General features: G+C 39.0%; 6 protein-coding genes across 6 annotated transcripts in view; 2 read left to right on the top strand and 4 right to left on the bottom strand.

The window, feature by feature from the left end:
* Positions 1–1,195: 1,195 nt before the first annotated feature.
* On the bottom strand, positions 1,196–2,299 carry LOC101303728 (GATA transcription factor 15-like). Its single transcript, XM_004304826.1, has 3 exons — positions 2,199–2,299; positions 1,995–2,108; positions 1,196–1,492 (listed from the first exon to the last, which is right to left on the bottom strand). The coding sequence occupies exons 1-3, from the start codon at positions 2,214–2,216 to the stop codon at positions 1,196–1,198; spliced, it is 429 nt and encodes a 142-aa protein (XP_004304874.1). The 5' UTR covers positions 2,217–2,299.
* Positions 2,300–3,387: 1,088 nt separating this feature from the next.
* LOC101294276 (importin subunit alpha-1-like) lies at positions 3,388–7,769 on the bottom strand. Its single transcript, XM_004302207.1, has 10 exons — positions 7,459–7,769; positions 6,724–6,820; positions 6,525–6,616; positions 6,308–6,439; positions 6,031–6,216; positions 5,724–5,887; positions 5,560–5,638; positions 4,666–4,794; positions 4,384–4,511; positions 3,388–4,298 (listed from the first exon to the last, which is right to left on the bottom strand). The coding sequence occupies exons 1-10, from the start codon at positions 7,660–7,662 to the stop codon at positions 3,911–3,913; spliced, it is 1,599 nt and encodes a 532-aa protein (XP_004302255.1). The 5' UTR covers positions 7,663–7,769; the 3' UTR covers positions 3,388–3,910.
* Positions 7,770–9,428: 1,659 nt separating this feature from the next.
* Positions 9,429–10,905, bottom strand: LOC101293987 (chaperone protein DnaJ-like). The gene is made up of 5 exons (XM_004302206.1): positions 10,559–10,905; positions 10,378–10,471; positions 10,217–10,287; positions 9,916–9,972; positions 9,429–9,829 (listed from the first exon to the last, which is right to left on the bottom strand). Exons 1-5 carry the CDS (start codon positions 10,667–10,669, stop codon positions 9,653–9,655), a joined length of 510 nt encoding a protein of 169 aa, XP_004302254.1. The 5' UTR covers positions 10,670–10,905; the 3' UTR covers positions 9,429–9,652.
* Positions 10,906–12,019: 1,114 nt separating this feature from the next.
* On the bottom strand, positions 12,020–15,071 carry LOC101293694. The gene is made up of 8 exons (XM_004302205.1): positions 14,894–15,071; positions 14,725–14,794; positions 14,419–14,471; positions 13,793–14,292; positions 13,519–13,679; positions 13,228–13,422; positions 12,939–13,101; positions 12,020–12,820 (listed from the first exon to the last, which is right to left on the bottom strand). Exons 1-8 carry the CDS (start codon positions 14,980–14,982, stop codon positions 12,351–12,353), a joined length of 1,701 nt encoding a protein of 566 aa, XP_004302253.1. The 5' UTR covers positions 14,983–15,071; the 3' UTR covers positions 12,020–12,350.
* A 2,129-nt stretch (positions 15,072–17,200) lies between these two features.
* LOC101303441 (exopolyphosphatase-like) lies at positions 17,201–20,028 on the top strand. Its single transcript, XM_004304825.1, has 7 exons — positions 17,201–18,307; positions 18,556–18,723; positions 18,830–18,871; positions 18,947–19,027; positions 19,148–19,243; positions 19,791–19,889; positions 19,972–20,028. The coding sequence occupies exons 1-7, from the start codon at positions 17,201–17,203 to the stop codon at positions 20,026–20,028; spliced, it is 1,650 nt and encodes a 549-aa protein (XP_004304873.1).
* Positions 20,029–20,458: 430 nt separating this feature from the next.
* The window catches only part of LOC101303145 (exopolyphosphatase-like), a 2,030-nt gene continuing 365 nt past the window's right edge, over positions 20,459–22,123 (top strand). The window contains exons 1-6 of the mRNA XM_004304824.1: positions 20,459–20,631; positions 20,728–21,076; positions 21,440–21,607; positions 21,707–21,748; positions 21,829–21,909; positions 22,042–22,123. Of these exons, the coding sequence (XP_004304872.1) occupies positions 20,459–20,631; positions 20,728–21,076; positions 21,440–21,607; positions 21,707–21,748; positions 21,829–21,909; positions 22,042–22,123 (895 nt within the window). The remainder of the gene's footprint in view (positions 20,632–20,727; positions 21,077–21,439; positions 21,608–21,706; positions 21,749–21,828; positions 21,910–22,041) is intronic.

Here is a 22,123-nt window from a genome sequence, read left to right as displayed (position 1 = left end):
TGCTTGATATAGTAGGGCAAGTAGAAACCAAGAGTAGTGGTACAAGTAAAGCAAATGTCCAGCAAGTTACAACTCTTTCTCCCTTCTCTCTATTTACATCTTACTGTTTCTTCAGAATAAGAAAAAAGATGAAAACTTATCTATTATTTAACAAAGGTAAAATTAGTTAAGGGTAATAAACAAGGAAGGACTTGGTTCATAGAGAGAATCAATAGAGTGGGATTTGACTAGCCTCACTAGAGCTCAACAGCTTTTGTAAGAGGAAAGGTAGCTGCCCAAAAACCAAAATTTCACTCTTTTGGTGGGCATGAATCTACTATTTATGGATGCTTGAACCATGGCTTTACAAATTAGACCACTACCTCTGATTGAACTAATGCCTAATTTGTACTTCTAGCCAGCTTTGCTGCCCGCCCAGTGAAAAGCAGATGCTATATGAATTTTTAAAACGACACTTCCCTAATAAGTTCTAAAATCTTTGTAAAGAACTAGCTTGATAATTTACAACTCGCTTGAGATATATTCTTGAACAAACATAAACGAGTTTAAAGTGTGAAATGCGTTTTCGACATTTCTTGATAAAAATAGCTCAAAATTACAGAAGTTGTCTTTGATCTACATGAGCAACTTCAGAACGACATAACCATATGCATTAATCCAAAAGCGTTTTCGAAGGAGCGAGTTGTGGTAGCAAGTCCAAAATGTCATCCAGCTCTCACCCAAAAAAAGTTGATGAAAGATGTTTATGATTTGGGTTGCTCTACAAGAGCGTGGAATGTGCATTGTTTTTTGGAAATGTGGTATATGCATTTCAGTTTCACCACAAAGACTATTCCTTTCTAACAAGCATCCACTGGTCACAGGTTGCAAGAATGAAATTTGTCCAGACATGCCTCAAATACGCAAATGAAAATATAAACAGAAAAGAAATTGGCACACAAAAATTAGATAATAAGATCTTTTCATTGATTACTCTCATATTTACCATAGTTGCATACACAACATCTAATCAAGGTTACTCCCAAAACACAGGAATGCCATTCCCTCCATCTCCTCGACTATTTTCTACTTCCATGGCATCCCCAGATTACTACCTGCCTTTTCCTACCTCCAAATATTAACCCAACTAAAATACCATAAACAAGGGTAGGATAAAATCACAGTCGCCCTTGTTGTTTACCCTAAATCAGTAAAATCAGTAAAAGTTACTATCAGAGAGTTTAACAAGAGCTGAGCCAGCTAGCTCTAGCAGTGCTGCCACAGCTAGTTGTTGGTCCTTTTCCATCGTCCACATCTTCCGGTTGTAGCTCCTCCGTTTTTTCATCACTGTCTCGATTCCCAGTAGTCCTCTTCCTCTGTTGGTTGTTGAGCCAGCAGTATGAATTCTTGGTTTTCTGGGCGTGGTTTTCTTCCCCTTCTTTGCTCTGCTTTCTGCGTCCAGTACTTTGGTAAGTCGTTTCTTCCGCCTGAGGCCGCAGGCATTGCAAAGTGTCTGCATCATTTCAAATCCAAATTCTTACACACAATCATGAATGAAGATATGGAATTCATGAATATAAAATGAACAGTGAATTCCCAAGACTCATTAGATAAATCAAACCAAATGGGTTCTACGTTTATTCCTGGAAATGAGCTTCCTTTTTGGACTCCAAGAAAAAAGATCGTCTTTTTCGTTTTAGTCCTCCAAATGGGTTTTGAAAAAACAGGCCAAAGCAAGATGAAATCAAAGCAGAGTCATCAAATGGGTACACAAGATAACCAGAGAGACGATCAACCAGAAACCAGCAACGAGATCATGAACAGTTACTCAATAAGAGAGAAAATCCCAACCACAAAATCCTTGCACACAAATCAAAAAACAAGTTCCTGTTGAGAAGATAACATGAATGAAACAAAAAAAATCGCAGAGAAATGAATGGGGAATTGACAAAGCAAACAAAGCAACAAATTAAGGGTGGTGGGTATCCCAAAGTGGGGACTCATGAGTGACTGACATTTTTCCCGTCTGCTCCCTTTCGCCACAATGGTGTTTTAGTCGTATTACATTCCTTACAGCTCCTCATAGGACTAGTCTCCTCCCCACTCTCTTCCACCATTATTGATCGCCGCTTCCAAGATCAAAACACAAACATTACACAAATGAAAGAGCCAAAACCAAAACAGTAAGCAATACTCTAAGCCACAATTTAAGCCTCTACCTGGCTCCTCAACTGCATGATGTTGTTCACAAACCAAGAGAGTAGCTCAAGACCTCAAAGAAAAAAAGGGAAGCAATGCTAGAGAAAGAGAGAGTGCTCAAGTTTTGGGCTCGTGGACTACTCATGCATATGAATTTAAACCCAGAGAGGAAGAGAGTGGGGTGGAGAAATGACAAGAGGCAGAATGCGGAGTGAGGTCACAGACTCACAGTGGTCACTACTCACTACACTCACCACTGGAGGTCTGGAGCTGGTCAGGTGGATAAGGACACAAAACCCCATGGGCCCCAATGCGGAGGGGCTTCTGTGTCTGTATGAAAATTACAATAGTACCCATTGGTCTGATGCTCCTGCCATAACAGTTTGGGGGAGAGAGGGAGGACGCGTGCCTTGGGCAGGAGTGGGGTTCCTCTACTTGTAGTACGATGGCAGAGGCATCTACATATATAGACCAGACCATGCTCTCAATAATTGGTGTCAAACTTCTGAAGTAATTGGTTACTTCTCACGTAATTGGTAACAAGAATTCTTGTGTGTGAGAGATGAATAAGTAAATAATTGGCCACAATGTAATCATAGACACATTTGTTTCTCTGAAAATAATTGGTCACTAAAGTCTAAAACGCACCGTTTCGGGTAGAAAGAAGCCACAAAAGGGTTTAATCATATTCCTACGAAAAAAGAAAAAAAGAAAAAAAAAAGGGGTGTAATCATAAACACAACTGAATGGTAGTGACTTTAACCTATACTAGTATCTTAATCCAAAAATAAAAACATACACACTTCTATTATCACGTACTTCATGATCTAAATATGTCTCCAAATTGGTGGTTTCGAGTTCGTGGGCAGTGACTTTGATCACAAAACGTACCATTTTTGGTAATTAAGCCACAAAATCGTAAAAAGTGACCAAATCTCTATCTCATAATTATCCTTAAAAGATGAGCCTTCTAAATCTCAGTATAGAGTATACTAGAGAAGGTCACCCAGCTACGCCTAGACTTCATTGGTAAATCGAAACAAGGCTTGTCACACTCACTCATCATCAATCAACATCTTTAATCAACCCCAGCGAAGTGCTTTGGCATTAACCACACGCCTTAATCTTTGTAAGTAGAATCAAACTCGTAAAAGCTTTAGACTTTAGACAATTTTGAATATATATACCATTTGGAAATTAAAATATATTTGACCAACAAATTTGGAACCAAAACAGGGAGAGAGATTGAGTTGTAATGAACACACAGCATAAAATGAAAATGGAATAGAAATCTTGGACTGACTAAAGGAACAAATTTAAACCGAGTTTCGGAGTTTCAAAACCACCTGTGTGAATCATATTTTCACCCATATCACTAATAAGACTCTTGACATTTGCTTCGCCAAAAAAACAAAAAGAAAACCCGGACTGTGATCTTGTTGCAGAATGCAGATGTTCTTCATATAGTAGTATATCCCAATTTAAACCTGTAGTTCAATACACCTGAACCAGCCACCCCAAAAATCAACCCTAAAGACGACCCGACCTTAAGTAGACGCTTGACCTGACCTGACTGGACTATTGCCTTGCAATACTCAAGGACTTGAGTGCATAATGAGGATAATTTCTGCAATTGATAAGATGGCATACAAATATAAAACATCATGACACCATTCCAGATCCAAACACCATGAGCTGTATATATGATGTGTGGAAACAGCATATATGACCTCTAACTGAAGTTGAATCCACCAGACGGGACAGTTGGAGCGTTTCCTCCAAAGTTGAATCCACCAGTAGGAACAGTTGCAGCATCACCCGGTGGCATTGTTTCATCACCATCATCGTCCTCCAACCAATAGGTCTCAAGAAGCTTCACTGCCTTCTCATAAATTTCAGCATTGTCATGAGTCTGTAGATTCTCAATCTTTTCTAACCCCTCAGCCTCATCAATTGCCTGAGCAAAGAGATTTACACCTCCTGTCATGCCCAAATTCTTCTCAGCTTCTCCAACCTTCAAGATGTTCTCCAGGCCTTCCAAACAAACTGTAACTATTCTTGGATCAGGGCAGATAAGAAGATCACACAACGGCTTGATACACCCGTGATTTACAAGAATTCTGTAACCAAACAAACCAAGTTAATCAGCAGTCTAAGATCTGGCATATAGTTATGGAATAAAACTAACAGGTTAAAACTTCATACTTTATCTGATCATGAGAACCACCAGATGTCGCATTTGATACTGCCCAGGCAGCTTCTTTCTTTATATCAAACTCGGCACTTGAAAGCAGTTGAACAAGTGGACCAATTAAATTAGCGTCAACAACAGCCTGTTAAGTATTGCAAACATCAGAAACTTGAAATTCAAAGCTGACCGTAACACTACTCGAGTTGTGAACTTCAGCTTAAATGACATGGCATACATACAATAAAATAAATGAGAATCACTTGATTATTTCCCAAAATATATGAAATCTCTGTTACCTGAATCTGATCTTTGTTTCCAGCTGTGATATTTGAAATCGTCCAGCAAGCTTCCTTCTTAATGCTCTTTTTATGATTGTTGGTCAGAAGGGTAAGCAGACAAGGAAGAGCTTGATGTTGGATGATCACCTGGAAATAAACAACAGCTTATTATCACCAAATGCAGTAAAAGGAAATCCTAAAGTTAGGTAACCACATTGTAAAGATTAAAATATGTCAACTATTTATTTGCACTGGGCCGGAAATAAACACAAGTGCAACAGTCATTCTTGAAGCACAAAATTGACACTGCAGAGCAGAAGTTCTCTACAGTTGTCATGAGCAATACATATATACAAACAGAATTCATTTCTCTCATGTGCTTGAAGAACTTAGAAGAGGCAGAAAGGGATCAGTATAAACACACGTTTTAGCAATGTTGTTCTTTATCCTCCCTTCTATAATTCCTACTTGGTCCCAACATTAGGTTAACTTTACAACCATCCACACAATTCTATCAACAAACAAAAGACATCATTCACATAGACAGGCTGAGATTCAAGGTCAACTGCAATAGGTGGTTTGACATTGCCTTGCAAAGGATGCATAATCTTAAACAAGCCCATGCTCTATCGATGAACAATTGAAGAGAAGGAAAACAAAGTGTTTGTACACCAGTAGTTCAGTACAAGGAAAGTTATTGTTTGTACACCAGTAGTTCATTACGAGGAATGTTAGTACTGAGGAAAGTTTTACTCTGCTGATCCGTGCTTCCTTTTTCTAAAGTGTGTTTGTTTCTTTTAAGTGCAAGTGCTTCACATAAAAGTTCTATTAAACACTTACTAAATCTGTTCATCTACAGAACCAACATATAAAAGGGAAAACAAGAGTGAAAAGGTCGAATGAAACAAATACCTGAGTTTGCATATCATCACCAGTAACAATATTTCCAACCGTGCGGAGAGCAGGAATTAGTACAGAGGGAGATGGATGACTGACAAAATTATGAAAAGTTAGCATTTCTCGAAGAAAAAAATATCAAAGACAAAAAGTTCCAACAAGAAATTAAAGACACTCACAGCAGCAGCTCGACAAGCCTAGGGCATACTCCAGACTCAATAACTGCTTGAATTTTGTCATTAGTACCATCGGAAAGGTATGAAAGAGCCCAACATGCATCCGTCAATACTTCTTCATCATTTGAGTGAATCAGACGTGCTAAAGCTGGAAGTGCTGGCTTAACCTAAACAAAATAGGACAGTTTTATCAGTATTTACACCCACCAAATAACAGTACATGTCAATCGCACTACCTAGCATATATCATTCAGTGCAATCTAAGACATTACCACTTGAATAAATATCAAATCATCTGAAAAACACCAACCTCATCAAAAGGAGGCTGTGGCTTGCCCCTGCAAAAGTTTGACAAAGTCCAGGTAGCATTTCTCAACATAGACAGCTTTGCATGCTCATTCAATTGGGATAACAATGGAATCAAAGCCCCATTGCCAAGTACAAGATCCCGGCATTTTGGGGAATCACCAGCAACATTTCCCAATGCCCAAACAGCCTGAAAGTTCAAAAGTAATATATGATATATATGACAAGAACAACAGAAGAAAGCTCAATATGAGGAATGGATTACCATCTCTGATTCATACCTGCTCACGAACATCATCACTTGGAGAACTCAGTAGTTTGACAAAGATAGGAACAGCGCCACGTTCAATAACCACCTTTGTGTTCTCTGACGTCCCAGACGCAATGTTTGTGAGAGCCCAAGCTGCCTCGAACTGCAGTAAGTTGAAGCCAATGAGAATGTTCTCAATACATTGTATTAAAGTAGGTAATATACATTATGAATGGGAGGTTTCTGACCTGAAGTTGTGGAAAATCCTCCCTCATAAGAAACTCCACAAATCGAGGAACAACACCAGATTGAATAACTTCCTCAATAGGAGGGCTGCGCTCTATTGTACAGAACAACATGAAATAGTTAAATAGACTAGTAAACAAAAAAAAAAATTATACACACACACACACAGTCAATTGCAACCTTATATATGCCTTTACTCACCAATTGAAAGCAACTTCCTAAACTGAGTAGTTGCCTCGAGCTGCAGGGTGGGCTCTTCACTCCAAACACCAGCCACCATCGACGGTAAATGCTCCAGCTGTAATGAAATAGATACAAGGTTGTTAATATATAATCCAGAATATGTCAGAAACACCATGAGAAGTAAAACAATATCTGCACTATACTTTTGTATGCAATTGCAAAAAGGACGTACAATGATTATAAGATGGATAAAATATTTCTGTCAATCAACAATCAACACAGAGTCGCAAAAAGAAAAGGAAAAGAGAAGCATTTTCTTGTCATTGACTACGGAGTTGACTATCTGACATATCGTAAAATAAACAAACTACAAAATGCCTGACTCATGAAATCAATATTTCACTATAAGAACAAAGAAAAACTATTCAATCCCTAATCTATCTCAAACTCACAACCTTACAAGTTCGATTGATCTCAACTTGGCATTAGCTTAACAAATCGAACACAAACTACAAAACCGCAAAATCATTTTCGGCTAAACAATTACAAACTAGTCGATTTCGATTCCGATACAAACTAAAGCAACCGAAGCAAAACCACATTCATCCTAAACAGCTATCACAAGCTTCACCACAAAAATTCAACTAAATCAGTAAATCTCAACCTGCAAGATCAAACAGCAATACTAAATAAGAACTAATAGCAGTCATCCTCTAATCCAAACCTAAATAAAGCACTAGGTTAGGTTATTACCTTCCTCTCGAGCGCCGGCGACTGAGGCGGCGCCTGCTGCGGCGGAAGCCCCTCGCGGCGCTTCTTCTGGAGGCTCTCCTCCCTGCGATTCTTCCTGATCTCCACCATGTTATCCTCCCTGCGCCGCCGCCCCTCCTCCGCGTCCACCGCCACCTTGTACTTGTTCCGGCGACCCTCCGCCTTCGAGTTTGGCCTCAACGACATCGTTTCGGTGCTTCAAAAAAGACTCCGAAACCCTAAGAGAGAGAGAGAGAGTGGGGTTTTAGAGGGCAGCAAGGGAAGGAACGTTGAGAGTCGGAAGTATTTGAAGTGAGAGAGAGGGATGGGAATAGAGGCCGGTTTTATAGCGCTAGTGGGAGTGGAGGGTCATACACAATTGGGCTCGGATCGGAGATTAATTACGGATATTGCCACTCTGTTTGAATTTGAAGATGAGGGGAAAAAGTGGCGATATCGCGGTCGGATTGTCTGCGAAGGGGTGGATATGGAATTTTCATCTGCTTGGGAGGCCAACAACCGGGCTGAACCGCTCTAAAAAGTCCTGAACCGGCCCCGGTTTTGAATATAAATTAGAAAATATTTAAGAGACAACTCTGTGTGCCGTGGCGTATTCCGAATTTGCGATTTTCAGATTTAATCGCGAAAATGTTCCGAGTATCTAGTCTGGTTACGGTGAGATTTCAAATTTTCATATCGAGACATTTAATTCTTGGTTGATATTATTAATACGCTTTTTTTTTTGTTATGAACACACCTAATCGATTTTTCTATCCACACATTTTAATTTTATTTACAAACTTGTCACTTGAATTTGTTTTATTATTTGGCTCTCTTCATAGATTGTGTGTGTTAATAACATCAACCTTAATTCTTTACAAAATGTTCTTATATTTCCAAAACAAATGACTGAAAAGTTGTTGTTTCTTACATTATAAAATTAAATTATAATTTTGTATACGTAATTTTCCTCGTCGTATGTTTGTATGCTTATTACATCACATTTTGACTACGAAACTTTAAAAGTTTCTTATAACTTGAAAGTGGAATTGAACTCAACTTATGTTGCCAGATCGCCTTAACGAGCTTAGGTTAACTGACCCCCTCCCCTTAATCTTTTTTGGTAAAACTTCATAAACAATGTTTTCAGCTTGAGCTTTCATAAATTTCTTTTGTAGAATGACAAATCTCTATTAAAGTTAAAAGTCTCTTTGTGCTACAAGCAACCTTCAATTGATAATTAAGGAGATTTATAACATGCATAGATGCATATTGGGCCTCATTTTATGCTTCACTAGTATAGTTTCTCGAGTCTCCAAAATACCAAGGATATGTGAAAAAGTAAAGGTAAAACTAATTACATGATGTTTCTTTTTTTTTTTTTTTTTTTTAAGTAAGTAGGTCCAAAAATGAATAAATGACTAAATGAGTACTAGCGCGTGGCCAACATGCGAGTATCAAGCCGTGACGCAACCTCGCAACCCCACAATCTATTTAAAGGAAAGCCCAATTTTTGTGGATATGACTGAGAACTGAATGGCCCATTAGCTAACTACAAGCCCCCACATTACACTAATCCTACTGAGACCTAGAAGCCGCTGCTTCTGCTATTGACACCCACAGCCTACAGAGAGATTGCCAAGAGGTTTTGCTTTCTAATTTTCTTTTGGAATTTTTTTCCTGATAAAAAAACCTGTAGATTGATTGCCTTGAATTTCTTTATTCCACTTTGGATGAACACTTTAAATTTTAAAAGCTTATATTTCTCACCAATCAATTACATAGCTGCTCATATAATAACATTTCACCATCATAGTACCATATAAAAGGTGACAACATTCCTTGCAACTATCTTGATGTGTGACATATGGCATCTAGACCAGTTGTTGATGTTAAACACCTAGTGGCAAGTCTCTTCAACTTTCTAATCTAAAAAAATTAATCAGGATAACATTAAGAATACACATAAAATAAGCAAAAGAAACCAACAAAAAGAAAGTTTATTACTAAAAAGGACCAACATTGCAACGTTTTGGTGACAACCCACCCACAAGGGCTACAAACTAAAGTTACCTAATAATCCACCTACCCATTTCAATACAAAGCCAATTCGGACTAAATCAATAGAAAAGACACGATGGGCAGGTGGGGTTAAATTCGACAAATTACACAAATGAACCGCCGTGATCCGGCATCGCTAGCAGCGCGAAGTGCCGCGATTGGCGGCGGCGTTAATGTTACTTCGGGACGAGCCGGCACGTGCCTTTTTGTTGGCGGTTGGATCCATGCCGCCGATGTCAAACCCCATTCCGTGGTTCCCATCAGCACCTACCATTTCCACAAACATCCTCTGGAGGTCCTCAAAGCTGTCGCCCTATAAATATCCCAATTCCCATCCCAATTAGGAAATTACAGTTTCACCCCTACACAGTAAAGAGTAAACAGGTAAATAAAACTCACCTCGTCCTTCACATTGTTCATCATGGAAATCATCTCTTGCATGAAATCCCCAAATTCCTGATCACACCAAACTTTAAGTTACTCAAGGCCATAAAAGTAAATAACCAAAATTAAGATAAATAAAAGGCGACAACCGATATCGTCCAGGCAAATCATTCACCGTACGAAAAGCGGAATTTAGGCCTGCTTTTTTTTTTTACCGCGCCTTTAAAAAACGGCGTCGTTTTCGTCGTTTTTACCGCGTATTATGTACGGTGAACATTTGCCTGGGCAGGATGAGGAGAAGGATGGAGATACGAACTTCGTCTTCCTCTTCAAGCGGGTCGTAGAGCCCGGCGTCGTACATTGACCTCTTCCCCTGATCCGAGAGAACTGCGCCACCAAAATCGCCGTCGTTAACTCCAACCCCCAAATAATAATAAATTTGTAAAAAAAACGACGTCGTTTTGATGACGGACTTACCCGAATAAGCTTCCTGGATTTGCTGAAACCGCCGATTCGCGTCTCCGGCCACCGAGAGGTTCTTGTTCCCGGACCACCTGTCCGGATGCCATTTCTTCATAAAAGTATAACAAAACTAGAATCAAAATCGGAAGTTAATCGGAATTAAAGAAAGAGGATGAAAACGGCGTCGTTATTTTACCATGGCGAGTTTGCGGTAAGCTGTGCGGATGTCCGAGAAGGAGGCGTCCTTGCGAATCCCGAGGACGGAGTAGTAGCAAGATCCGCCGTTGGATCCTCCTTCCCGGTCCATAACTCCAAATCGAAATCACAAAGCCTTCGAATCAGGGAAGAGCTGCTGCTTCGAATTTCAGAGCGTAACCATAGAAAGAGAGAGAGGCCCTGTGCGTTTTTGTCTGGTGTATTTTTGTTTGGTGACGTGAAAATATCTTCTCTATAGATACGAAGAAGGAAACTTCGAGAGAGAGATGATTTTTTTATTCCCATTACGATTCTGCAAACCTGAGTCAAATGCTTACGTGGACAGGTGGCTGCTTTAGATATTTTTATAGGGTGGTGACTGGTGAGGCTTGGGAAATCGGGCCGAGGGTTTACCGGTTTTAACGACTCTTGACATTGGGCCTGATAAGAGCTTGGAAGTTCGAACAACGTCCAAGAAGCCCAACATCCCCCAATATTTGGAATCGGAAACAGTAGGAAAACGGAAGATGTCATCAGAGACAATTAGAATGGTGACCGGAAAAATTAGGGTGAAGATTCACAAACTCATATTCTCTTGAGTCCTGATCGAAGGTGGGGCACACACGTTCAAATACCTATATATATGCAAGTAGTAAGTGCATGAATCTAATACACTAAAAAAAATATTCATATGTCTACATATGTTAGTAAATGTATTAAACCTGATATATGGGAATATCCTTATTACACATTTTAATTCTTAATTCAAGTAAGTAAACGTGTCATGAGTTTTTCACCAGAACGTTTAAGTTTAAGATGTGGAAACCCCTCATGTATTGCATTCGAACATTAAATTGATTGTCTAGGCTCCAAACAATTAGTCCTTGTGCATACGATGCTTATGGGATGCTGCGATCAATTTGAACAAGAGGGTGTCCATACAAAAACGAAAATTACCTGAATGACATTCTTTAAAGGAATATACAATTTCTTCTTATGGAACTCGCAAAACAGTTTGGAACATTATGTGTGTCGTAGTCGCATCTATTAGAATAGTTATGCGATATTTAACACGGTATCCAAGAAAGCAAGACAAATCCGAAGAATTGGCAATATAACAATGATTCATGATCAATCAGTTTGTCTCCGATAACAAACATGTATCCTAACATTGTGCCTGATAAGTAAGATTATTGGAAGAATTAGCAATATGATAATGACTCGTGAGCAAATCAATATTGTTCTTAAGCACAAATGTACACTTTTAGTTAGAGTTGAGACTAATTGATAATTTTTCTCTGTTGAATTTTTTCGTGAATGTTTTAACTATGACCGAAAATACATCATTTATAGTTTACATTACTTGATTATGAGGATTTTGGTTTCAATAACAATTGAGAACAAGCTTCTAAGTATAGGAACATTGTTCAACTTGAGCAGCAACTTACTAAAGAGTACAATCAACAGAAAAAGTACTGATCTACATAAACAGATCGTGGAACAAATAAACTGAATCTTATTAGATTTTTTCCAGAAACCACTTTTACATAGATCATTTGAACACTATGTACATCATGGTCAACTATATATAACAACAGAGTAACCCCTTTTTGCACATTTTACACATTAAAGGAGAAGAAAAAGACTGAAGGAAAATAGACTAGTGACTAAGTGAGTAACTAGGTCTTAACACATCTAGGAAAAGACTACCCTTTTTAATTTAGGTACATGCTTTACAACTAGTGGTTCACTGAAACTAAAAAGGGAGGATGAGTAACACTACCAGTGATCTTCTAGCTGGCCAAATACAGAGGCCTTGCCATTCTTCTAGCCCTAACAGAAACCCACCACTTAATGGCGGCACGAAGCTTGCACCAGCATGCCTTGGGTTTCTTCACCGTCCCTGAGTTATGTACAAAACCGGAAATGCCACTTTCGCTACTTGAGCCGAAGTAAAATCCGGTCCCTTGTCCCCCCCAGTTAGGGTTCATTGGAGACCAAGTTGTTGTTTGTACCGGGAAAAGGTTTTCGGTAGTGCCTAATTGAGCAGTTGGCACAATTTGAGGCCAACTGTTTTCTGCATTGAACTGTAAGGAGCTGAACTCCTCCGTTGAGAAACTGTTGCGTAGCGCTGGAGTGAACGCTTGCATTGGATGACTAGTTGGTGCTAGAGACACCATTAACTGATTGCTTCCTTCTGATTGATAATGATATGAAGTTGAAGGCGATGAGTGGTGGAATCCCAAGTGCATTGGCGGTTCATCTGCGCAAAGTTTTTGATCACACAATTAGTTCGAAAACCATTTAAAGTGTACACTATGATGCAAGTTCATGCACTTTGAAATATGAGCTTAGATAACCCATATTGGCTTAGTTTATACCTTGCTGTGGGAATTGGAGAATATATTGTTGCAGCTCTGAGTTTGGATTATTGAATTGTAGACTAGGCAAAGGCTTTGAAAGGCTAAATAGAGTTGCAGCATCCACGAGGACCATATTTGCTTCATTTTTATACGCATGCAGCTTCAAATTTTCCACCATAACCTGCAAATGTAACTCAATTCATCAGTTTCTCAACTAACCAAGTCATAGCAACCATCAATTAAAGGAGATAAATAATAACACCAGAAATTATAAATCTGAGCCTATTTTTGAAAGATGTACGCATACCTTTTCAGGTGGGGTGAGTTGCTCCAAATCACAGAGTTGTTTGTCAATCATGACTCCCTCGAACTTGTAGATTGAGTTGAACAGGAGGGTTATGTTGGCTCTATGGTAAGCATAGAGCTTTTGTTCATCTATCTCACAAGTCAATGCATGCTCCATTATTGTTTCCCACATCTTGTTTGGGACCGAACCAAAGCACTGCAGTTTACAAAAATAAGTGGATGAATAATCCATACACAAATTTCACTAAGCTACTTTAGGCTCATTATGTAACAGAACAAATGAGACTCTTACATTTCGTAGCGAGGATTGATCTTTCATATATGACCGCAGCAACGCCTTCACAGTAGTAATCCCACACTCAGCCAATCGCTTATGGAATGCGCCATCCTTTGCTATCTTCTCCAGGCGCCATATCTCATCATTCAAGGATGGAGGGTAGTGTTTCTTGTACACTGAATGAAGCATATTGTGACAAATTGTTAGCATAGATCACAAGTGAAGAAAATATGGTGAAACATAGTTGATGATATTAGTAAAGATCAAGAGATAAGTTTGTAGAACTTACACTCCCCGCGGTGATCTTTCACCTGAAAAGCCTCACTTATAGCTTCCCTGATTCGAATGTCATCACCAGGAGCTTTCGGCACAACTCTAGCTGCTAGTCTGAACTTCCTGCTTCTGATCCAGCTTGAATTGTCAGTGAAGACAATGTCATTAAGAAAACACACCCCATCCCGCAGATTAAGAGTCACCTCACCAGTCACCAACGGCCTCTTCCCTTCTCGTTGTTTGACTAGGCCATTGCTGAATTCTCTCTCAGTCCAATCCTCTTGATCATCAGACCCGAATTCGCTACTCAGAACAAGCACTTCAATCTTCACTGAAGACAGCGGACCGGAACTGACCACATTTTGCGTAGCAGCATCACGTAGCATAATTTGAAGAGGTGTGCCGTCTTCTGATTCCACCCTGCTGCCTGTGAATATTGTTGATGGCAGTTTGTTGATGAAATGCAACTGAAAACCAGTTGCTCCAGATGAACGACCAATTTGAAGAGGAGGCCTGCTACAAGATTAACAACAATTCCAACATTCAAAGTTTCAGTAAGAAGCTTTTCAGCAGAGTAATCTAAAGCTGGTGGAGATTGGAAAAAAAGATTGAAGACGTTAGAGAAATGATCAAAGAGCTAACCTCGAAGTTCCCCTCAGGTAGGGAATAAGCAAATTCTCCAGCTCATCTCGCACCTATACAACAAAGAAGTTCGAATATCATATCAGTATCAACTATCAAATATCTCAACCAGAATAGAATTTCAAACACAATTGCATAGTAAACTCATCTTTGAAAGGTACATGCTTCTTAACCAATGAAACTAAACCTAACGGTCAACCACTCATCCTATATACAGGGTTTGGTTCTTTTCCTTTTTCTTTTCTTTTTTTTACTTTCTTACACAGAAAGTAAAACATGATCGTGTTAATTACTGCCAAATCTTACCACTTTTCTGAAGAAATTTTCCCACGCTTTTTCATTCAAGGGACCGTCTCTCATCACATCCCTAGCAACACTGCACAAATATGAACACAAAACCCAGAATCAAAAACCAAACTCAACCATCCAAACCACACATAAAGCACCAATCTTTACTCAAACTAAAACCACCCACTTCTTAAAAAGAGGTCTCCTTTTCGATTCCGGCACCGGAAACTGAAACTCCGCACCCCCCACGTCACTGAAATGCCTCTTAGGTACCATCAAAAACCCACTTTTTTTTTCTTCGGTGATTCAAAAGTTTGAAACCCAACTTTTATGCAAGTCTTTTCTACAAGGGAATCGATATGAGCAATAAAGCAACACGAACCACTCTTTGGGTTTATAAGGAGGTCCAGATTGACCGTTGTTAACTGTAGGTGAAGAAGGTACAAGGAACCTTCGAGGAAGTAATCACATCAAAACACGCAAATCATGAAAAGTCAAGATCAGATTAATAATATTAACAAAGCAATATTTGGACAAAACCAAGCGACTTGAGCTTTGGGTTTGATGGATTAGTGCTTGTCTGTGATTTTGTCTCATTTTAAAGGAATAAAAGAACAAGTTTAAGATTCTGGGAAAGCTTGGCTTTTAACGACCAAACGCGTCGGGATTGAAAAGTACTCGAACTGTCACAGACACCAAATAGTAGTACGAGCAAAATCCAAGGGGTAGGGAACGGAAAAGGTCAAGTGAGAGAGAGATAGTGACTGGATTGTAGAGAGAGGAAGAGTATTTCCACGTGGAAGCGACGCGTACAAGAGCTAAGATTGAAGGTCGCTGGAAAGTGCAGACAAGAATTTCTTTGTTGAACGCGTTTGTTTATGTTTTGTAAAGTGACGGTATGAAAAGGACTGTGGATTTCAGATGAAATGAATCCTTTTCTGAGTTTCTCTGAAGTTTGATCTGAACTTCCATGTAAATTACTAACCTAGAGAGTACTTTATTAGCTCATACCAGCGAGTACGTGCAACTAGAAGCACAAAGTGAACAATGTTTGCAATAACGGAGCAGATGATGATGCTTATGATGATCGGAATTACAAGGCCCGTAATTTAGTCACTCAGCTAGCGCATGTGAAAACGCTCCAACTACATTTTGTAGCGTAATGTTTGGTCATTTTAATAGCTTCGTGAATCAAACTCAGGTTGGGTTTTCTCTGCAAAAATGGAGCAGATGGTTGTGATCATAATTACAAGTTCATGTTTTAATCCCGACGCATGTGAAATGCTCAAACTATGTAGCGGATATGAGATGATCCAATTAACTACACAGTACCACACACTACCTTACCACTTTGACAATTTCATGAATTGAACTTGAGTTGGTGGTTTCTCTGCAAAAACGAAACAGATGATGGTGATGATGAACAAAATGACATGGCTTATGACTTAATTCCTCGGCGCTCGTGAAATGATCCAATTATGTAGTGGAACATAATGCCTAGTCATTTTGATAGCTTTATGAATCGAACTTAAGGCTTAGCCACTAGGTCACTTGCAATGATTTCATTAGATAGTGACTCATTTACCATTAATATGAGATTCAATATTCGTTATCTAAGATTTAAACTTTGACTCTACAAATTTGATTCGATAATATATCCGTCATCATTAAGAAATCTTTCAAGTCCTCTTCAATAAGATTGACCATCCATCTATAATTCTCCTATAACCTAACCGTAGCTTCCTCTAACTAAGCTTCCTCTAACTAGAGTATGTCACAATCTTTGTCTGCCCGCGTGGACATAGTTGATCTCACATGCTGTATAAAAAAGGCAAGAAGAGAATATAGCTCGCGGTCTTTTGAATGTGAGACTGGTGCTTTGGTAGTTTAGTCAATACTCAATGCTGCTTGGGTTGGTGGGTGGTGGTCGCAGATTCTGCGAAACTTTCCGGCGATACAGTTTTTCCAAGAACGCTGTTTCCGGGAACATTCTGGGAACCTCTCAGGAGGTAGAGCTTGTTTAGTTTTATATGTTCTCCTCAGGCTCATCAGACCCAGAAAGAACTTCATTGACTATAAGATTTTAATACCAATGCTTCATTTTAAAGCAATGGGATTATGTTACTAATCCATTTTAAAGGCGGATTATGTTACTATAATGCTTCATTTTAATACTCCAACAATCATACAATTAAATACAGGAAAAGAGTAAGATCCTCTTTTGGAATATCCATAAAGTGAAGGGTTTAAGAATCAAATCATAAAAACTACTAAGAAAATCATAATCCACTAAACTCATGCACAGTGCATAAGAACTGCTTTAAAGATAAGAACTTCGATTAAAGGTTTGGAGAAGTGCTTTAAAGATAAGAACTTCGATTAAAAGGAAGGACTTTTCAGTGTGTTATCTGGGAGCTGAGTTTATGAACCAATTGTAGTGCCCCATGTTACAAGTTTCTGTCACAAAACCAAAAACCCACATACCAAAAACCCTATGGCTTCTTCTTCTTGTTCTTCATCACTCTTTGCAGCCATTGACATGGGCACAAACTCATTCAAGATGATCATAATCCGAGCCTACCCAAATGGCAAGTTCCTCACCATTGATCGTCTCAGAGAGCCTGTTGTTCTTGGCCGTGAAACCACTCCCACATCATCATCATCAACCCCTTTTACACTCTCAGCTCAATCTCAGCTCATTGCTCTTGAGGCTCTCAAGAAGTTTCAGAACACGTTGACATCATACAAAGTCAGCAAAGCCCAAGTCCGCTGTGTTGCCACTGCTGCTGTGCGTGAGGCTGTGAATAAAGGTGTGTTCTTGAAATGTGTTAGTGATAACATTGGTTTAGAGGTTGATGTGTTGCCTGGTGAAGAGGAAGCTAGGCTTGTGTATTTGGGTATGCTTCAGTTTTGGCCTATGTATGAGAATTTGGTTTTGGGTGTTGATATTGGAGGTGGGTCTACTGAGTTTGTGATTGGGAAGCAGGGGATAGTTGTTTTTGGTGCTTCATTGAAGTTGGGGCATGTGAGTTTGACCCAGAAATTTGGGAACAGTGTTGGTCAGATTAGGGAGCATATTAGGTTGGTTGTTAAAGAATCTGGGTTGGTTAGGAAGATTAAAAATTGTGGCTTTGAGGTTGTTGTTGGATCCTCTGGTACTATTAAGGCAGTCGAGAAGGCAGTGTTTAATGGGTATGTGAATAAGAGCAATGTGATTGAGGTTGGCAATGTAGCTTGTATAGGGGATGGTAGGAAGGATTGGAGGTTGAGTAGAGGAGAAGTGAAGGGTGTTGTTGAGAGTTTGTGTGGTGGAGGAGAGGGAGAGAAGATTAGGAGGGAGAAGTTCTTTGAAAGGCGGTCTGAGTTTATTGTTGCTGGGGCTGTGTTGTTGGAGGAGATATTTGAGGTGCTTGGAATTGAGGAAATGGAGGTTTCTGGTTATGCATTGGCAGAAGGTGTTATTGTAGAAAGTTTGGCTAAGGTTAATGGTGGGTATGATTTGACTGCCAATGCAAGGTGGTCTTCTGTTGTTCGGCTTGCGATGAGGTATAATGGCAAGAAGAGGATGAGAGCTGCTGTTCAGTGTACAAACACTGCAAAGGTATTCAGTTAATTTCTTGATTTTGATTCATTTCGGATGGTACTTGACTACTTGTGCAGTTTTGGATTAATTTCTTGCATTGTAGCTGATGCTATATGTCACACCTCTACTGTTTGAGGATTTACTTTTCAAATGCAATGAAGTCTAATGGAAAAACCAAAGTAGATGTATATCCATGTTAAAATTGCATATGGAGAAGATCGAGTTATTTCGTAGCGTCCAGTGTTTTGAATAGTTGAGTTTTGCAGGAGATTTTTGAAGGTTTAAGAAAAAGTGATGACCTAGCTGATAATCAATTTGCTGCCTCCCTAGATGACAAGGATCTTGAATATCTTGAAGCTGCAACTTTGCTTCACAATATTGGGGTTTTCATGGGGAAAAAAGGTTACCATAAGCACTCATACTGCATCATCATGGTAATGATTTTTCCTCTTAATAATTGAATTCATGTACAATGAGAATCAACACCAGTATATATAGATCTTCAATTTAATTTATTGAAAAGCTCAATCTTTGGTGTAGAATGGTGAGCATCTCCATGGTTACAGTTCTGAGGAGGTTAAGGTATGTCTTCTCTTTGAGTGTTCTGTCCTGGTGTCTTGCTTTGTATATTCTGTATAGTGACAGTCATTTCCGCAGCTGATAGCACTACTTGCAAGACATCATAGGAAGAAATTACCAAGCTCTGATCATGCTTCCTTTACACAATTTCCAGGAGAGGTAGCTTCTTACTGAACTATAAAATTGTGCTACTGTGTTTTTTTCCCCTTTGGATTTTATATGTAATCGGTATTTTTTTTTTCTTGTTTGCTTATGCATACTATCTAATTTTTCTTGCAGATGACAAAGAAATTCAGATTTCTATGCACAATTCTCCGTGTTTCTGTTGCACTACAGAAAATGGAATTCTCAAATTCTTATGAAGGCTTTAAGCTGGTATTTCTCTGCTCTGGTTTCCAACCAACTCTCCCTTATAGAGTGGGTTTTTTTCTCTTTGCAGTTGTAGAATCCTAATGATAAAACTACAGAGGTCAAACATATCCTGTAACATTAGAGTAGTATTGTTGTTTTTGGTAAAATTACCCCCTTATTTCAATCCCTTTATGTTCTAAGAAAGGGAGTGCAATGCAGGGTGCAATTTCTCTCCCTTTCTTTCTATAGGAAGTTATCAATATTTTCATATCCATACAACAGTTTCCCCCAAAAAGTTGTTTGCTGTTGCCGTTCTATCTTATCATCCAATGGGATGAATGCAGTAGGGAGAACATTGGCCTTCTCATAAAATCATATCCGATAGCTTGCTCAGTCTAGAACTTTTCATTTGCTGTAGTATATTTATCAGAATGCATGCAACGCCTTTTAAATGTTATATCAAGGTTTTAGCTACCATAGCCTATTGACCAATTCAACTGTAGTGCTGCTTAACTAAAGAAATACCTTTCCAGTATCCTTTGCTGCATCATTAACTTGGTGTCGTTATCAGGTAAACTGTGGTGTAAAAGATCAAACTTCTTTACTTTTTAACCCTCTAGCCGAGGATATTGAGGAAGAACTAAGACAAGAATTGGAATACTTCAAGCTGGTAAGTTTCTTCTTTTACACTTTCATATCTATCTACACTTCCATCCATATGTTTACAGAATAACTTATCTTTTATTTTGTAGGTATTCTTTAAAGAGCTGCTCATGATTGCTCCTTTGAGTGTTCCAGACCCGAGATGAGGATATTTGCACATAATATGTTGCATGATGTCTTGCAAAAGTTCTTATGACATTCAGCCCATTGAAGGTTCCATGCTGCCTGTAGATCATTGAACATGTATCCCTTTTGAACTGCAGATTTAACCTCTGATTGGCAATGTTAGTAATCAAAGAGCAGATCACATGACCATATAGCGAATGTACACCTTGGAAGGATAGTTGCCCAAGGGGAAGGAAAGCTTTAATGAGCCATCGACAGGGGTCATCATGGATCCTTTGTTGGCATTGTTACATGTTTTATCCGAGCAATGTGCTTAGTTCAAAGTTCAAACTTCAAACAAAGGTGAGTTCTTGAAATGTGTTAGTGATAAGATTGGTTTAGAGGTTGATGTGTTGCCTGGTGAAGAGGAAACTAGGCTTGTGTATTTGGGCATGTGTTTATTTTTGGCCAATGTATGAGAATATGGTTTTGGGAGTTGATATTGGAGGTGGGTCTACTGAGTTTGTGATTGGGAAGCAGGGAAGATATGTTTTTGGTGCTTCATTGAAGTTGGGGCATGTGAGTTTGACCCAGAAATTTGGGAACAGTGTTGGTCAGATTAAGGAGCATATTAGGGTCCTCTGGTACTATTAAGGCAGTTGAGAAGGCAGTGTTTAATGGGTATGTGAATAAGAGCAATGTGTTTGAGTTAGCAAAGTGAATGCACTTGGGGATGGTAGGAAGGATTGGAGGTTGAGTAGAGGAGAAGTGAAGGGTGTTGTTGAGAGTTTGTGTGGTGGAGGAGAGGGAGAGAAGATAAGGAGAAAGAAGTTCTTTGAAAGGCGGTCTGATTTTATTGTTGCTGGGTCTGTGTTGTTGGAGGAGATATTTGAGGTGCTTGGAATTGAGGAGATGGAGGTTTCTGGTTATGCATTGGCAGAAGGTGTTATTGCAGAAAGTTTGGCTAAGGTTGATGGTGGCTATGCTTTGACTGCCAATGCAAGTTGGTCATCTGTTGTTCAGCTTGCAATGTGGTATAATGGCAAGAAGAGGATGAAAGCTGCTGCTCAGTGTGCAATCACTGCAAAGGTATTTAGAGAATTTCTTGATTTGATTCATATCAATGGTACTTCTGCAGTTTTGGATAAATATGATCGATACTAGATAGTTAGATACCAGCTGAAGCTTTAGTATTCCACATACTATCCCCTATGTTTAATTCTGTGTTAATAATTTGAGATTATGCGCTCTAATAATCTGATCACTTGGTTCAAGTATGAAAAATTGTAGCTGATGTTATATGTCACACCTCTACTGTTTGAGGATTAACTTTTCAAATGCAATGAAGCCTAATGAAAAACCAAAGTAGGTGTATATCCATGTTAAAATTGAATATGGAGAAGATTCAGTTATTTTGTACAGTTCAGTGTTTTGAATAGTTGAGTTTTGCAGAAGATTTTTGAAGGTTTAAGAAAATGTGATGACCTAGCTGATAATCAATTTGCTGCCTCCCTCGATGACAAGGATCTTGAATATCTTGAAGCTGCAAGTTTGCTGCACAATATTGGGGTTTTCACAGGAAAAAAAGATTACCATAAGCACTCTTATTGTATTATCATGGTAATGCTTTCCTCTTAATGAATTAAGTCATGTACATTAAGAATCAGCACCAGTTAGATCTTCAAGTTAATTCATTGAGAAGCTCAATCTTTGGTGTAGATTGGCGAGCATCTCCATGGTTACAGTTCTGAGGAGGTTAAGGTTTGTCAAGTTTCTCTTTGAGTGCTCTGTCCCGGTGCCTTACTTAGTATAATCTGTATACTGATAGTCATTTCCCTCAGCTGATAGCACTACTTGCAAGACATCATAGGAAGAAATTACCAAGCTTTGATCATACTTACTTTAAACAGTTTTCAGTAGAGGTAACTTCTTACAGAACTATAAAATCGTACTACTGTGTTTTTTTTTTTCTTTAGATTCCATATGTAATTGGAGAACTATATTTATTTGTCCTTTTATGTTTGCTTATGCATACTATCTGATTTTACTAGCAGATCACAAAGAAATTCAGATTTCTGTGCTCAATCCTCTGTTTTTCTGTTGCGCACTACGACAAATGGAATTCTCAAAATCCTA

The sequence above is a fragment of the Fragaria vesca genome, linkage group LG6 (assembly GCF_000184155.1).
Source record: "Fragaria vesca subsp. vesca linkage group LG6, FraVesHawaii_1.0, whole genome shotgun sequence".
Taxonomy (NCBI): domain Eukaryota; kingdom Viridiplantae; phylum Streptophyta; class Magnoliopsida; order Rosales; family Rosaceae; genus Fragaria; species Fragaria vesca.
This window is presented reverse-complemented; position numbering and strand designations above follow the sequence as displayed.

What these genes read in the sequence shown, in the direction of transcription:
- LOC101294276 (XM_004302207.1), bottom strand. Translation starts at nt 7,662, where the DNA reads ATGTCGTTGAGGCCAAACTCGAAGGCGGAGGGTCGCCGGAACAAGTAC. An exon ending in AGGATTTTCCACAACTTCAG is followed by an intron (nt 6,440 to 6,524) that starts GTCAGAAACCTC and finishes AACTTACTGCAG; the next exon opens with TTCGAGGCAGCTTGGGCTCT. An exon ending in CACAGCCTCCTTTTGATGAG is followed by an intron (nt 5,888 to 6,030) that starts GTTGGTGTTTTT and finishes TATTTTGTTTAG; the next exon opens with GTTAAGCCAGCACTTCCAGC.
- LOC101293694 (XM_004302205.1), bottom strand. Translation starts at nt 14,982, where the DNA reads ATGGTACCTAAGAGGCATTTCAGTGACGTGGGGGGTGCGGAGTTTCAG. An exon ending in GAAAGATCACCGCGGGGAGT is followed by an intron (nt 13,680 to 13,792) that starts GTAAGTTCTACA and finishes TGCTTCATTCAG; the next exon opens with TGTACAAGAAACACTACCCT. An exon ending in ATCAATCCTCGCTACGAAAT is followed by an intron (nt 13,423 to 13,518) that starts GTAAGAGTCTCA and finishes TGTAAACTGCAG; the next exon opens with TGCTTTGGTTCGGTCCCAAA.
- LOC101303728 (XM_004304826.1), bottom strand. An exon ending in AGGGAGCAGACGGGAAAAAT is followed by an intron (nt 1,493 to 1,994) that starts GTCAGTCACTCA and finishes GAAATGATGCAG; the next exon opens with ACACTTTGCAATGCCTGCGG.
- LOC101293987 (XM_004302206.1), bottom strand. Translation starts at nt 10,669, where the DNA reads ATGGACCGGGAAGGAGGATCCAACGGCGGATCTTGCTACTACTCCGTC. An exon ending in AATCCAGGAAGCTTATTCGG is followed by an intron (nt 10,288 to 10,377) that starts GTAAGTCCGTCA and finishes TTGGTGGCGCAG; the next exon opens with TTCTCTCGGATCAGGGGAAG. An exon ending in TGAACAATGTGAAGGACGAG is followed by an intron (nt 9,830 to 9,915) that starts GTGAGTTTTATT and finishes GGATATTTATAG; the next exon opens with GGCGACAGCTTTGAGGACCT.
- LOC101303441 (XM_004304825.1), top strand. Translation starts at nt 17,201, where the DNA reads ATGGCTTCTTCTTCTTGTTCTTCATCACTCTTTGCAGCCATTGACATG. An exon ending in ACAGTTCTGAGGAGGTTAAG is followed by an intron (nt 18,872 to 18,946) that starts GTATGTCTTCTC and finishes TCATTTCCGCAG; the next exon opens with CTGATAGCACTACTTGCAAG. An exon ending in TTACACAATTTCCAGGAGAG is followed by an intron (nt 19,028 to 19,147) that starts GTAGCTTCTTAC and finishes TTTTTCTTGCAG; the next exon opens with ATGACAAAGAAATTCAGATT.